The 16,403-nt window shown below is 39.5% G+C and overlaps 1 protein-coding gene across 1 annotated transcript in view; it reads right to left on the bottom strand.

Annotated features, from left to right (window-relative positions):
• RELN (reelin) overlaps window positions 1–16,403 on the bottom strand; it is a 352,879-nt gene that overhangs the window by 106,879 nt on the left and 229,597 nt on the right. Inside the window, 1 exon segment of the mRNA XM_063134189.1 lies at window positions 9,313–9,549. Coding sequence (XP_062990259.1) covers window positions 9,313–9,549 — 237 coding nt within the window.

The following is a 16,403-nucleotide window of genomic DNA, read 5'->3' as shown; positions in this document are numbered from 1 at the left end:
TCACCAGGTTCTCCATATATACAAATGATACCTGCTGAAATTCTCTTTTCTATGCAACTGTTAAAGATACAGTAGCCCTGTCCTCCTTTTCATATGGTCACTCTATGCAGTACTCAAGATGAGGCCTAATCAGTGTCAAATAAAGGGGAATTAGTACCTCGCATGATTTGGAATCTACACTTCTATTAATGCAGTCCAAAATCACATTTGCCTTTTTTTGCAGCCACATCATGCTGTTGGCTCATATTCAGCTTGTGATCTACAACAATTCCAAGATCCTCTCGCTTGTGGTATTGTTGAGTCAAGTATCTCCCATCTTGTAATTGTGCATTTGGTTCCTTTTTCCTAGGTGCAGAACCTGGCATTTATTCCTATTAAATTCCATTCTTTTGTTTTCAGTTCAGCACTCTACTCTATCAAGATAATTTTGAACTTTGTTTCTGTCTTCCAGGGTATTCGCTATCCCACCCAATTTTGTGTCATCTGCAAATCTGGGAAGCATTCCCTGAACCTCCTCATCCAAGCCATTAATAAAAGTGTTGAAGGTAACAGGGCCCAGGACTGAGCTCTGCAGTACCCCACTCGTTACGTCCCTCCAGTTTGAGAAGGTACCATTGATAAGCACACTTTGAGTTTGATTCTGTAGTCAGCTGTGGATCCACCTAATAGTTGTTCTATCTAGCCCACTTTTGGCGAGTTTGCTAATCAGAATGTCATGGGGCACTTTGTTAAAAGCTTTGCTGAAGTCAAGATATATTATATCCACATCATTCCCACAGTCCACAGGGGAGGTTACCTGGTTAAAAAAATGAGATGAGGTTAGTTTGGCAGAATTTGTTCTTGACAAATCCATGTTGGCTTTTAGTAATCATAGCATTGTTTTCAAGGTGTTTACAGATTGACTTATCATCTGCTCCGAAATTTTCCTGGGGATTGATGTCAGACTAACTGGTATGTAGTTCCTAGGTTCCTCTTTTTTGAAGATAGGAGCAACATTAACTCTCCTCTAGTCTGTACTTTTCTTTTGTAGCCTAGCTTTCCTTCCACTTCCTATAGGTGTCCTTTTTTGTTTTCAGGTCATTTCTAACCTTTTTGTGAAGCCACATTAGCTTCTTCTGTTGTCTTCTACCTTTCTTCCTTGTTGGATTGTTTGCATTAGTGCCTTTAAAATGTCATTTTTTAGGAACTCCTATCCATCTTTTCTCATTAGAGTAACCTGCCATGGGACCTTAATTATCATCCTAATGAGTATTAATTATGATGATGATGATGATGATGATGATTTACCCGCCTCTCCGTCTGGATCAAAGTGGGGTACAACACCCCAAAGTGGGGTACAACACAAATCAGCTTTTGCTTCCTTTAAAATCAAGAACTCAAGTATGACATGGTCACTTTCCCCAGAGTTCCCATAACTGCCACCTTATCCACTAGGTCATCTCTATTGGTCAGAATCAAGTCAAGGATAGCCTATCCTCTAGTTCCTTCCTCCACTCTCTGTAGGAAAAAGTTATTAGCCACAAATGTAAGGAATTTCTTGGAGGAACCACATTTGGCAGAATTTGTCTCCCAACAGATACCAGGGTAATTAAGTCCCCCATTAGTCCTACATCGCACCACCTTGAAACATTGGCAATTTGCTTTTAAAAAATGTCATCTTCATCTTCTCTTAATTGGGCGGTCAGTAGTAGACTGACTACCGTGTTCCTTTTGTTTCTTGCTCCAGATGCTCTCGATGGGGCTCCCAGGTTCATTCTCCTGTATTTCTGTGCAGGGAGAAGTATTTTTAACATATAGCATGACTCCGCCTCCCTTTCAGTTTCTTCTGTTCTTTTGAATATCCTTCAGTTGCTGCATTCTAGTCTTGAGAGTCATCCCACCAAGTTTCAGTTATACCTATCAAGTCATATTTGCCTTCATGCATTAAGAGTTCAAGTTTGTTCTATTTGTTTCCCATACTCTGGGCATATAGACATCAAAGACCGTGGCTTTGTAGACTGGCTTCCTTCCTACATTATTGTGAAGACTATTATTGGGCACTACTAGAGCTGTTCCCTCTGTTATGGTGCATAAGCCTTCATTACTGCCTCCAAGTTTACGGCTCCCTCCCTGCATAGGGTTGTTTTCCTTTTTCTATACAAAGAATCATATTAAGTTATTTCCACAGTGCACACAGAACAAATGTAGCATTTTATTGTTATACAGAGTTTGCATCATCAACTAAGTATGTGAAGCTGGAAAATCTAAAGGTTTTATTTATGTTGTTTCTAAGTAATAAAAATACAGTAGACCATTATACCACAAAAAAGAAAAATGTGAGGGAAATTAATGAGAGCAGAAACAACTAAAATTAGCAGTAAAGTGGCTATAATAGGTTGATTAATAATCTGGATTGCTGTAATATATGCTGGCCAATCTATCTCCCAACATCAAATGACTGCACAATTTCATGCCCAGATTTTTAAACAGTATCTTTAATCTCAGCATGAAGCCCAACTTTATGTACTATACCTAACCTATTACATTCACTGTATTGACTACATATCTTGGAGGAAAAAATAACTTGGATGTATTCTAATTATTGGAATGTTTTTTCAGGGAAAACAAGTCAAAAGAAAGCATAATCTCTGTCTCAGAGATCATTGTTAAAATGTTGTTGTTTTTTTAAGAAAATGCCTTGTGCAGGGAGTACAATAAGTATAAAATGCCAAAACATGCTTCTTTTTTTAACACTACTTCTATGTGGGCTCTTTTTATGCTCACAGATTGCCTGTAACCATAACTCAGGAGCGTTAAAGACGTTAGATCTTCTCTCTTCACCACTTTTTCCTCCAGTAATTCTCCAGTGTACCGGCTTACTGCTGATTTTTACGGCTGAAATCCCGATGCTGTCTTTGTGTGAAGAAACATATGCTTGGAATCAATTTGAACACTGTCAGAAGATAGCCTAATATACTGGCTGCATCATCAAGGAAGAGCAATCAAATGCTCTCCAGAAACAATGAATCAAGAGAAGATGTGTTATAAACATTCTTCTGGGAACGGATTTCTACTTGTACATTTAATTAAATGACGTGTATGCTCCGAAATAGTCAACTTCCGTGGGTATTCCCTAAGTAATCAGTCCACCTGCAAGAGCTGTACACTAATTGGTACACGTGGGAACGATAGCATAGTAAATGCCAACCAATAATTGTTGTTGGTAAGGTGTTCTGGGAATACCACAATTACTGCACTTTCAAATCCCTTGCTTTCAGTAACAATGGAAACTCATGTGGATACCCATGAATTGCATTGGATAAACCTATCATGTTGACATTACCAGGAGAACCCAGATTCTCAGAATGAACCCAATCCTTCTGCCCGAGATGATAGTTTTCCTGTCCCATTTGATATACTTGGATTACTCTCTGTGGGCCTCCATGCATATATGGAACTTCACACAAGCACTGGGTATCCTTTTAGTATCAGGTAATGTTCTGCATGAAGGTCAATATATCAACCAGAACCACAGAAAAAGTGTGTGGAACTGTTTTTCGGTATTGAGCACATTCACAACTCAAACAATCTGGTGTAAATCATTAGTAGTAGCCATAGTTACTACCATTTTGAACTTTTTAGGAGAGGCAGAATAAAAATATTTTGAATAAATAATAATAAATATGTGGAGCCTCAAACATCACATGCAAACACTTCTAGCTGCCTTCATACTCTTTTCTACAGCTGCCTAGTGGTATTTGAAATATCTGGATGGGAATTTGCATGGGAAAGTTGCACAGGTGATAGAACCTTTCAATATACAGCTCTTTGAATAGAGCTCAGATCTGAATTCTGCCATGAAACTGAAAGTATCTACAGTGGATTAACAGCCTTGTGTAGAAAAGCTCTCACACACATAAGCACTGCAGAATTTACTGTTTCAAAGCTGGTAGTTTACACCCCACAGAAGCAACAGTTTCGGCTTTTTAAACAAAACCTCCAAGTTTTATTTAAATAAAAGCCCCTCTACACAGGTCTCTCAGGCTGTGGCTTCTCTCTCCTTAGGTCAGAGGCTGTGGGTGTTACCCTCACTATTTCTTGGCCCCTCTCAGGAAGCACACCCCATCCAGGCTGAATCCAGCCATTCTTTCATATTATTATATTCTTTCTCTTTTGAGAAAAAAAACAAACTAAAATTAAAAAATAACCTGGAACTTTACACATAGTCTTTCAGGTGCGCAGGTCTTTAATAACCTGCCCACTTTGCCTGTGTCTGGGTTCAGTAATGACATCCTTCAGATGCCATCTATTGTTCTACCCTTTAGATTCAGGGTGTATCTTTGCTGCCATCTCTTCTTCTGCATTCATCTTCACTGGGCTCTACTCTGGTGTATCTCTGCCCTGATCAAGACATGGCAAGGATTCGGAATGTATGAGAATTTCATTTTTGCTCACAAAACATGCAAGCACGGTCCTTTCAAAGCCCCGAACTCGAGCATGCCAAAATATTTGCAAATTGCACATGTCCCCCCCAAAATATTTCAAAATTCTCAAACACATGTTTGCATTCGTCTCGTTCCAGATTCCCAATTTGATTTGTGTGAATTTCCTCCACAGATTTCCTCAGTAGTCTGAACCAGCCCTGCTTTAGTCTGTGGAGGAATTCTGTGCAAATTGCAGGAGATTTACATATCTGCCATTCGATCACTGCTTAATCTGTGCAAATCACCATTCACGCAAAGCAGGCAGAGATCACAAATGCAAACAGGATTTGGGCATGGGACAAGCTATGAGACGATGTTTAGAAAAACCTAGCGATCTCAAACATCCCTTGTTTATCCATCCTGCAGGATTTTCTGCTGGTTACATGCTTGCCCCTCATTCAAACTCATGGCCTCACTTGATTCTTCTGTTCTTTTCCTTAGATGTCTTCTGTTACATTTCACTATTCTTCCTCTGTCCTCTGTACCTTATATGATTGTGGGTTGTTGAATTACAGTTGCGTTGTGCCAGAATCTGTTCTATTTTGTTATGGTTTGGACTTTCATCAACCTCTGGAAGATCTCTTGTTGATCTGTTGTAATACAGGGTCTGTCTCTGTTATCTCCTCAGTTCACCAAGGGATGCTTCTGTGTTGGTAAAAGCGTCTTTGTTCTTCGACTCAATAACCTTTGTGCTGGACTTGAGTTTAGGCATTGGGATGGAGTGTTCCGATGATCTAGAAGTGGTAGATATGGATCTGCCCCTGCTGATTTTGCTTTTCTCAAAAGTTCTTTAGTGTGTGTGTGGTTTTTATGGTGGATTTTACTTTGCCATTATTTTGAGAATACATGGGTGATGAAATGATGTGTTCAAAATCCCAGTCCTTGATGAATTTCTGGAATTATGTTGCAATGAACTGGGGATCATTCTCTGAACACACGGTATCTGGTATCCCATATCATCCAAAGTGTGCTTTTATTTTACATATGACTGTTCTGGCAGAGGCATCTGATGTGGTCTATCGCCCCAAAAATTGAAAAGTAATCTACAACACTCATGTATTCCTTGTCTGCCCAGCTAAACAACTCCACACCTACTTTTGCCCAAGGTTTTTCTGGAATGTCATGCTGGAATGGTGTTTCTTTGGGTTGGCAATCTACATTTCCCGAGAGTGATTTGACTGATATCAACACCAATTATAGTAAGGACAAATGTAATTTACTGTAGTATAGCAAAATCTGCATCAAGTACTGTCCAGTCACATATTATTTTTATATTTAAACTTGTTTTATAATAAAACTACAGATAGAGTATTGTTTCTATTCATCAGATAGGAAAGTGTAAATTCAAATTCTTGAAAACACTCATTAATAAATTGAGGCAGATCAGTCCATTCACATTGTAAGTTTTAGGCATTTCAGGTTGATATTTGTCACACAAAGGTAGGAGAAATGCTCTTGAAAGGAAGTATGAAGCACCAACACAATTTGCCTATTGCACCTATCAGATTGATATCATGAGCAATGGAAGTCATGGGGGCAGCTGACCCACCATCATCATTAGTGCACAGATCTAATTCTCTTTCTTGTTCTTTTTGTAACCTATTTGTTTACCTAAAATGTCTCAGGTTCTTTAAGTTAAATAAGTGCACCTTCCACTTAATTATAACTCCATCATAAGTGTAAAACAGAAGTCATGACTTAATACACCTACCACAGCATGAAGAACCTTATTTCCTTTGTGTAATTCAGCCACTTTAGATTTAGGTGACATGGGCTGTTTACCAAATTGCCAAATACTGAAATATCACATATAATATTAATGCAACAAGTTACATTATTGTTTGAGTTAATTTACAACTATCAAACAGGTGAAAGGAAAAGAAATGCATCAGCAACCTTTTATAAATGCTGGGTATTAAATCTTAAAGCAGAAATAAATTCTGCTTTACAAATTCATATCTACAAGGGGAGACCTACTATATAATTAGAAGCATACCCACTCCACCCACACTTTCCTGAAATTGTGCTTTTAAGATGACATGGTGTAAAATGATTTATAGCATATTGACTACTGTTCTTCTAATGAAAAAGCAATTGTCAGAATATTCCCAGGAGCACAGTCTCCGTGCCATAGCAATCCATGCTCATGGAAAGTCATGAGTTAGAAAATGAGAAGCAAATGGACTCACAGCTGGGAGAAGCCAACAATAATTAATTTAACTACCAGCCATTTGCGCAGTCCTGATATATCTTTATTTTTTTTAATTCCCCTGAGTGATGCAAGGTCAGTGAAGGGAATAGTTCACATCTCACAAAGCACCTAAAGAATACTTATACGGCCCAATAATTTAAGTGTTCACAATGTTTTTTTCTGTCCAATTCAATGTAAGATGAAATCACAATGCGCGAACTCTACAGAGTAATTAGCACTGTGGTTTCTGGTTTGGATTCATAAGAATCAAGAAGAAGAAAAACACGAAACAAGAGAGAACATTTACCTTTCTATCCAATCTAAAAAAATCCACAAAAACTCACATGCACTGTGCCAGTCTAACAAGACCAGAGGGAAACAATGGCATTCAAGGCCTTTCTTTCCAACTCTTTGATTAAAATGATGCAAACAGTTTGAGCCCAGCCATGTTGTTTCATTTTAATGAGCAGTGAGTGCTTCCATTGTCCTTATTAATGTGGTTAATGCAGTTTCAACAGCCTCATTATCACTGCCAGAGCACATTTTACGTTGTTCTCGCAGCCAAGTCAACTCCTTTTAGTTTGAGAGATGATCGGAAAGTTAAATAAAATTGTTCAAAATGTACTTGTTCATAAAAGTCCTGGAGTGCTGGTTCTCAGTGCTCTTGGATAACTGTACTACTACTTATTACTATTTTTCCTATAATCACTATGACTGTAGTTCCTCAAAGCAAATTATTCTATATGTAGGAATTCCACCGCAGAGTAAAATCTTGATCAGACATAGATGAACATGGTGGTTTGATGAAAGCAGACAAATTAAACTGTTGTAATCATGCTTGAAGCCTTAAATGTTTGAATCAAGCTACCTATCAGCTATATTTGGGCAGATGCTGACAATTAATGAAAAATAAATTTACACCATACTAGTCTTAATGCATTAGTAATGCTAGTACATAAACCTAATGCTAATGTAATATTCATATGCCAATGCGCTATGGAATAAAACCTTCAAAGGCAATTGAAACATAGCTAATTATAAGTGAATCACTCCATTCAAGTTCCATTGTTTTTACATTACATTGTTTGATTTCATTATAATAATATCTAGGTTACAGTGTGAAAGAACATATGGCCACACTAGAATGTGTATAGCCTATGTATGTTTTCTCACAAATACTTTTCAATGGGCCTTGCTCATGCCTACCACCCAAACCTATTCTTTTTGTTGTCATGACGTGCACAAGACAGTAATCTACTGAGAATGTTTATGTGGTGAAATATGAATAAGAAATTCAAATAATTTTTTAATATCAAAATAAACAAAGGTAATATTTCTATGGTGCAGAGCAGATTGTTGTCCTTTACCAATATACAATAATTGAGTTGATACACTGTCAAGTGTTATGAATAGGAGGCAACAATGTCCTGCCATGGCAATATTTATTTATTTATTTATTTGAAAGGTGTATAGGCTGTTTCTTGGTAGGGAAGAACAAAATTAAAAACCATAAAACACAATAGAACCATAAGAATAAAATATCAATCAACTAGCACCGATAAACTAGCTCAGTTATAGGCCAAGATGTGGCATGGCATTGTGGGGCAACACAGGATGGCAAAGAGTTGCAGCAGAGTGGGTTGGTGTTGCTGCAAACACAACAACCAATGTGAATAGAGGTAGGATGTCAGCATCATGCAAAGCGAATGTGAAGCACAGAACTTAAAGCAGAAGAAGCAGAACTAAGGCAAATCAAGAGAGAACTGACTAAAAAACATTTTGGCCATCAAAGAGCTAGCTGCCTTGTCAAAATCTTAAGAACTGATATGCAGTAACAACATTATTTAATGAGATCGCCAATGAAAGACTGACATCTATCTCTCCTCCCTATTCCACAGTATGGCTGTATTGGCAAAAAGAATTTTTGGGCACTGCAGCAGCAACAAAATAGGCTTATGGGTTTACCAGACTTTTTATATATGAAGCTTGCTGGGAGCCTATTAGGCAACCTATCCAGTTAGAGCACTTTCAAAACCCATCCATTAATGGGAAGGGAGTAAAGAGGCATTTAATTCATTACATCAGTAGTTATTTTTTAAAACGGTTAGATTGTGTTGGGATCATATCCTTTGATCGGAGTTGCTGTCACTTAGGCCCTTCTAAATACAAGAGGCCAAGTAGGTTCACAGAAAACTCTTTATTAATTGTGTTTTAAATATGTCACATTATGTACCATCACCCCGCTTCAATTTGCATGAATTAATTATTGTAACTGAAGGAAATCAGAGCAGCTAATTATTCTTTAATTTACATCTGTGATCAGTTCGGGATAAACTTCCAACATGTTGCAGGCAAAGGAGCTATGTGAACACAGTCTCATCATCAAGCATAAATCACATTGCACTGCAGTGTAAAATTTACCCCTCATTACATATAGGTCAGTGAACACATTGTCATTCATATTGTGTGCCCAGGGGAAAATTCTAATGAACAACAACTAGGAAGAGAGCCATTGCAGAAATCAATTAGCCCTTTCCAGCACTCATTAAGATTCACAGAAACACAATCATGCTATTGTGCTCCTCGCTTTAAAGATTTGTAGCTCAGCCTTAATGTATTACCTGATAGTAAGTTTATACCAAGACAAAAATTACTCACCAGAGTGTCCAGTCATGGTCACAGTATGGTTGAACATTTCCCAAGTAGAATCCAAGAGACTGAGTAACTTCCACCAGGTTAGTGAAGTCTAGGCTAATGCTATTGAAAAGTACAGAAGTCATGATGATTTCATCAATAGCCCACACGTCATCTCCTTGAGAAGAATGATATGGTTGCCACCACCGGAACTGAATGCCGAATTGCCTTGCATCTTCTGGTAGTTCCACTGAAATTATTCTTTAAAACAAACAAACAAACAAATGAACTAATTTATTATATTTCTATACCAACAAATAGCCAAAGCTCTCTGAAATTACCACGGTAGAGAAAGCTATAAAATTATTCCACCCATTGTCTCTTGTTGCCCTGGACATGATGTCCAGATGATACCTCAGTCATGGAGCCTGCTTTGCTCTGCCCAGGCTTTCCTGTTTTGCTGCTCCATTGCCTTTCCCTTGTGGGGATGGGGTCCCAAGGAAGGGTCCATGCACCAGATGGTGAGCTAAAAATGGCCATGGGCCAGAAGTTCTCTGGTCTAATTCTTTTCCCAAATTATAACCAAGTCTTGTGGGTAGAGACATTGTGTTGATAAGATTTTTGCAGACATCTTCCTACAACCCCCTGAAGAAGGCCTTGAAAAGGTACAGGCCAAAATGCGTCAGGCTTTACATCTTCCAATAAAAAGTTCAGCATCCTGAGAATTAATTTCTCCATTCTTCTCGATTCTAATTCAGAACCAGAATTAGAATAGTTAGACAAGAGAGCATGGGAGTAAACACCCGAGATACTCCAGGAATGGGGGAAGAAGCTTCCTGAGGTTTTGACAAACAGGTGGCCTAGGCCAAGACACCGCCTTGGCCTAGGCCAAGACACCATAATTCGGTGGGGGGGGGGAGAGTTCCCTCTTGCTAAAGTCTTCCCTAATAGAGAACTCAGGATTAGCTATTTAGGCCCGGGGACGGTCTTTTGAGTTTCGCTGAATCTATATTGTGGAAAAGCTTTCTATTAGTCTAATAATAAAGCTGTATTGCTTGAAGATTGGATCTCTGTTTTGTTGATTGTGTAGCGGGAGGGCTACTGATCCTGACAATTGCAATGACTGTGCAGTTTGCTCTGATACGACTGCTGCTAGCATTTAGGTTTGAGGCAGATTAAAAACTATCATCTTACATCAGGCCAAGTATAAGCAACAACCTTTGCCATGTTTAAAAGAAATCTTTCGGCTACTATGTTTCCCCCTCAGGGCCAAACTACCCATTACGAGCAGATCCATGTTCATTTCCTGTTACCATTTTTGAAAATGAAAAACGAAAGCAGCCTTGGCATGCTGGCATTCTGAACAGAGGAGGAGAGACCCCAGAATCCTTTCCCACATGTCATTTTCATCTCAAAATGACCTCAGACTACATTGTCATCCATGGAGGGGAGGAGAAGAAAGATGTGAAGTCTCCTCCCATAGGTGGGAAAGCAGACTGGAGGGCAGGGGTTAAACAGCCCCTGCTTTGCTGCTTCTGAGGTCAATTTCCCCCCCAAAAAAATGACATTCCAGTTGGGGATGGGGCTATCTCATCTTGCCCACTTTGGGTATCACATATTTGATTCCTTGATTAAAGGATTTATTTATACATGTCTTTACATTGTAGCCCAGAATTAACTATCCACCCAACCTCACTGTATCTGAAAGAAAAAATCCTTAGGAAATACTCATTTCCAGGGCTGGGCCGAGGTGGGGGCCAGTGGGGCCAGTTGGCATGGGCCTACGGTTTTGAGGGGGCCTACTCCGAGTCCCCCTGGGCAAAGTTGCTTGATTTTTCTGTTGTTGATTATGAATTTGCCCAAAGAAAAGCACGTAAAGCATTTCTGAATGTGAAGAAGTGATGTCTTATAAACATCTTGAATAAAAGTGCTTGCCATTTCCTTTTTTATAAATCGTTCTAGTTCATATGTATTTAGAACTAATTAAAAATACTTAATGAGCAGTTTGAAATGGGGCCTACAATTCCCATCTGGCCTGGGCCTGCTACCAGCTTTGCCTGGCCCTGCTCATTTCTAAACATAAAAATAATAATCCTGTCAGGCAAAGAGGCTGACTGCAGTCTTGTACTGCCTGTACATTTCTTTTCCAGGCCAGTCCCATGAGGCTACCACAGTCTTCAAGACCACTTGATTTCTCATGGCAGCTGTGACAACAAAACCTGTACTTGACAAACTGTGAAGAAAATTAAGAATAATATCGAATTTCCAGGAGCAATCACAGTACACAGCCACAGGGAGCATACATTAATTGCCATGGCAATGACATCTTCGTGAATGTTCCATAAATCAATAATTCCAGATGCCCACATGCAACACGCAAGGTGAGATGTGAGGCAGGACAGCATAAGGAGTATTTGTCTCCATCAAAGTACAATTAAGTATTGGCAAAGGTGCTTTCAGTATATGCCTACTGAGCTTGTGTGTGTGTTTTGTTTTTTCTTCAAAGAAAATCTGTAAATAAGCTGGCATGCCAAGTGACTGAAAAAACCAATTCATACATTTTACTTCACCTCCTTCTTTTCTGCCTTGCTTGGGTTTTATGAGTACCCAAGGTGGGTGGTGTTGTTCTTTGATTCTTCCTGTATGTGCAAAACTGCTTTGCATCTTCACTCATGGAAGAAAACAGCACGTTAAAAACAGCTTGTTAAGCTGTATTTGTGAACCTTAATATATGCACGCAAAGCATCTTGTGATATCACACTTATTTTTGCAGAATGAATGTGCTAACTGATTAGCAAGAAGAAGTCAAATGGTGCAACTGAACAAGTGACTTTGGAGGTACTGGGAAAAAAATCAGGACAATATAGAGTGGTTTTAAGGAATGAAAGTGGTCTGGTCTCTAAAATGTTGTGATTCCACTTGTACCATGAAAAGAAAACAATTGTAAGAATACAGAACTAAACATGACAGTAAAATTACTTTTCAGTAAGTGTCTATGCTGAAATCTATTCCATCCAGGGACAAGGAATAAAGAAGATTTGTACAAATAGTCTTTTCCAAATAGTAAGGGACTATGGGAGCAGTGTCATAACACTTAGGACTGATAAAGTTTATCTTTCTCATCAAGATACACACCAAGAGAGACATGTGGAAAAATGTTAAATCATATTGAAAATTGTACAAGGCCTTTGCATGAGGTATTTGTTAGAAGAAACAAGTTATCTTGCAATACTCAAGTACTTTTTATATATTCTGTCCTTATATTTTTCACCTCTACTTTTTCATGGGTATCCATGGGCAGCCCTGTGTAAAGCTCCCTCCCTATAATGTTTAGTCAGATGTACCTGCATCATTTCCCCAAATTACTTTATACCCAAACCACATTATTGGCTGCTGCTGGTGTCTGATTAATTTGTGCTTTTGTGCTTTTTATATTGTATTTTGTATTTGGGTTTTTAGATTGTTGGTTGTTTTATTATGTTCCTCATGGTTTCAATTTTTGTGAAGCGCCCAGAGAGCTTCGGCTATTGGGCAGTATAAAAATGTAATAAATAAATAAATAAAATAAATAAATAAAACTAAGGCTGCAAACTTCTCTCTGCTTACCTGGCAGAAAGCTCCATTGAACTCAGTGGGACTTCCTTCTGGGTAAACTGTATTGGATGGCACTCTAAATTTTCTAGGGAGAAGAACTAGAATTTAATATCTGGCTGCTTGTGTCATATTTAGTGTCACCTTTTAGCTCTGCCCTAAAAATTATCTGTACAAGGGGCAGGGGCACTGCACCAAAGTGCTTTGAGGGCTAGGGAAGAGCTATAATAATTTCTCATCAGTGTCTTGTAAGAGACCAAGAATAAAGAGGGGTAATTCTAACATGGCTTTCCTGCTTATCACTGTTACTGCATGCCATTACTTAAAAAGTACATGGGCATAGCTGAGACATTTGCTCTAAAAAGGTTCTTTCAGCATACGCACATATATCATTGTTGAACAGCTACAGTTGTTTTGCTAAGGTGAATAATGCTGCTGTCAAATGACAGCAGAATAAACACACCAGCAAAGCTTGGAGAACCTGATGCAGTCTAAGGCAGGATCTACACTACTGCTTATAACAGTTTATAATGGTTATGACAACTGTTCAGGCCCAGGACACATTACATATACCATTTTCATAACGTTTTTAAAGTGTTATATCCTGCTTAGTGTAGATCGGGCCCTGGTGTGGATACAGCAACTTTCAGTAAAAGATACCCACACTGGACCCATTCAGAAGACACCTTAAACCATGGCTTTAACCATGATGGTTAAGCCAGAAAGTCAGGCTGTGTTCAGGAGACACCTTAAACCATGGCTTTAACCATGGTGAATAAGGCTTTTTGCTTTATTCATGGTGGTATAGACGTGGTTTAAGGTGTCTTCTGAACACAGCCTGGCTTTCTGGCTTAACCACCATGGTTAAAGCCATGGTTTAAGGTGTCTTCTGAATGGGGCCATTGTGTTCCAAGTACAAGGAACTTGTGTGGCGCAAAGATGGAGGACTGGATAGGGATTGGCAGAGGGCTCCTATTGTGATGTGTGCAGTAGCGTAGTGGTAAATTTTGAAGTGCAGGCACTCATCACTGGCCCCGTTCAGAAGACACCTTAAACCACAGCTTTAACCATGGTGGTTTAGCCAGAAAACCAGGCCGTGTTCAGAAGACACCTTAAACCATGGCTTTAACCATGGTGAGTCAAGTAAAAAGCCAGTGTGGTGTAGTAGCTAAAGTGTTGAACTGGGAGTCAGGAGATCCTGGGTTCTAGTCCCCACTCGGCCATGGAAACCCACTGGGCAACTTTGGGCCAGTCACAGACTCTCAGCCCAACCTACCTCACAGGGTGGTTGTTGTGAGGATAACATGGAGAGGAGGATTATTATGTTCGCCGCCTTGGGTTCCTTGAAGGAAAAAAGGCGGGATATAAATACAATAAATAAATAAATGGTTTAAGGTGTCTTCTGAACGGTCCCCGGCTTTCTGGCTTAACCACCATGGATAAAGCCGTGGTTTAAGGTGTCTTCTGAACAGGGCCACTATTACTACAATATTTACTTCAAGAACACTTATCTCCTCCCACTCCCCCACCATTCTTGTTTTCACATTTAAGGAGAGTCATATTCCACTGGAAAACCTTATGCTATTGCCAGTATTATGGTATATTGAGCTGTTCCTGACTTCCACCAGAACAATAGAGAATAAATTGATTATATCAAGAAGCAGAGAATTCTACCCTATCACTGTAAATTATCACATTTATCAGAACTGGCACTCTCCACTTTATAATGAAAAGTAACATTGCATTATATTACAATGTTAGGGGAAGTGTATTTTTACAAGTGTAAAAAGGTTGATGCGTAGTCACACAAACTACGCTTGCAGCTTTATTCAAAGTAATTAGAACATTTTTGAAGACTTATTAGTATTACACCTCCCAAAGGGGATTATCAAGGAAACACTCTTAAAACGTAAAAAAGGAAAATAAAATAAATAAAAATATCACATAAAAGAAACGTCACCTAAAAATAATAATTGGAATCAGAAATTATTTTGGTGATTTACTTCCCTTGACAAGTCTGTATATAAGAATTGTAAATGTGGATTATATTTAAACAACTAACAGAATCCAGTGCTGCAGACTTATGAAAAAAGAGGGAAGTTGCACATTACTCTTGACTCAATGAATAACCTTGTTATCTGACCATTATCTGAAGAAGGTAGGGGAGAACTCTTCCAACAGAGCCCACAGTTTCTCTAGGTTTTACCCAGCAGCAATTCTGACTACTAAACAGGCAGCCGTCTTTTAAAAATGAGCAGTAACGTGCCTGTTTTTTTTGTTTTTTTTTTTGGCAGAGAGAAGTTCCTGCTGTGTGAGAATGTCAAAGAAAGGTCTGCCTTCATGTGCATTCTCCTATCCCCTCATCTTTGTGGATGTCACTTCTCTGGATTGCAACCAACATGAGTTTATTGAGTTCAATTAGACGAATAAACTTTAAATTTAAACAAACGCTTGAATGTTTTCCCCATTAAAACACAAACATTAAGCAATTAGTTCCCTGAGCTAGAACTACTCAAGACTCATGTGGGTGCCTTACAGTTTTCAAAGCTACAAAGTCAACCACAGCCTGTCCTTGGAAATTTTCATAGGCTCACACATACAGTACAGTGTAGAGCTAGAGAACTGGACCAGCGAACACCTGGGAAGCCACAGGTTCAAATCTCTACTCAGCCATGAAGTTCACTGGGTAATCTTGGGCCGGGCCAGTCACTCTATCTCAGCCTAACCTACCTCACAGGGTTGTTGTGTGGATGAATATAGGGAAGGACCATGTGCACTGCCTTGAGCTCTTTGGAGGAAAAGCAAGTAGATAAATCAATAAGAAAATATTGCAATACATGTGGTGGGAAGCATTGATCCAGTATAAATGTCCTTCACCCTCCTTTGCTATTTCCTCCTCTTCTCTCCCACACCCCTAGTCATGACCACCTTCAACTCTCCCTCCAAGTCTTCCTGATTTGTGGGTTCATGGCAGAGGGAAGTGGGGGGGAGAAAGAAGGGAAGGCTCAGGGCCGGTGCTACCATTAGGCCAACTAGGCAGCTGCGTAGGGCACAGACCTCAGCGGGGCGCAGTACTGCCCTTTAAGGGTCACAGTTTTATATGAATTAGCTGTTTCAAGAAAAAAAATATAATAAAAGAAAAATATAATAGTTCAGAAACTCTTCTTGAACAGCTGAATCAAAGTTGGCAATTTTTTGGTGTGTGTGTGTGCAAGTAGCTCGCCTTGCCTAGAGTGCAAAATGGTCTGGCACCGGCCCTGGGAAGGCTGGTGAGGCAAGGTGAGGCATCAGCAGTGGTGTGACATGGTGAGGGGAAGGAAAGGCAGCAAGTGCATGATGGCAACAGCAGGAGTGGGGGAAGAAGGCTGACTGGCCAGCCATGGTGACTTCAGGAGGAGGTGGGGAGGGAGGAAAGACCACGGTGTCAGCAGCAAGCATGTGGTGGCAAGAGCAGCGAGGCAAAGTGGTGGGGGAAAGCAAGGGAGGAATAGCTGTGGCACCACCAATGGAGGGGGAGGGATGGA

This window comes from Elgaria multicarinata, chromosome 9 (genome assembly GCF_023053635.1).
Source record: "Elgaria multicarinata webbii isolate HBS135686 ecotype San Diego chromosome 9, rElgMul1.1.pri, whole genome shotgun sequence".
Classification (NCBI taxonomy): domain Eukaryota; kingdom Metazoa; phylum Chordata; class Lepidosauria; order Squamata; family Anguidae; genus Elgaria; species Elgaria multicarinata.
The sequence above is the reverse complement of the archived record's forward strand: the minus strand, read 5'-3'. Positions and strand labels throughout refer to the sequence as shown.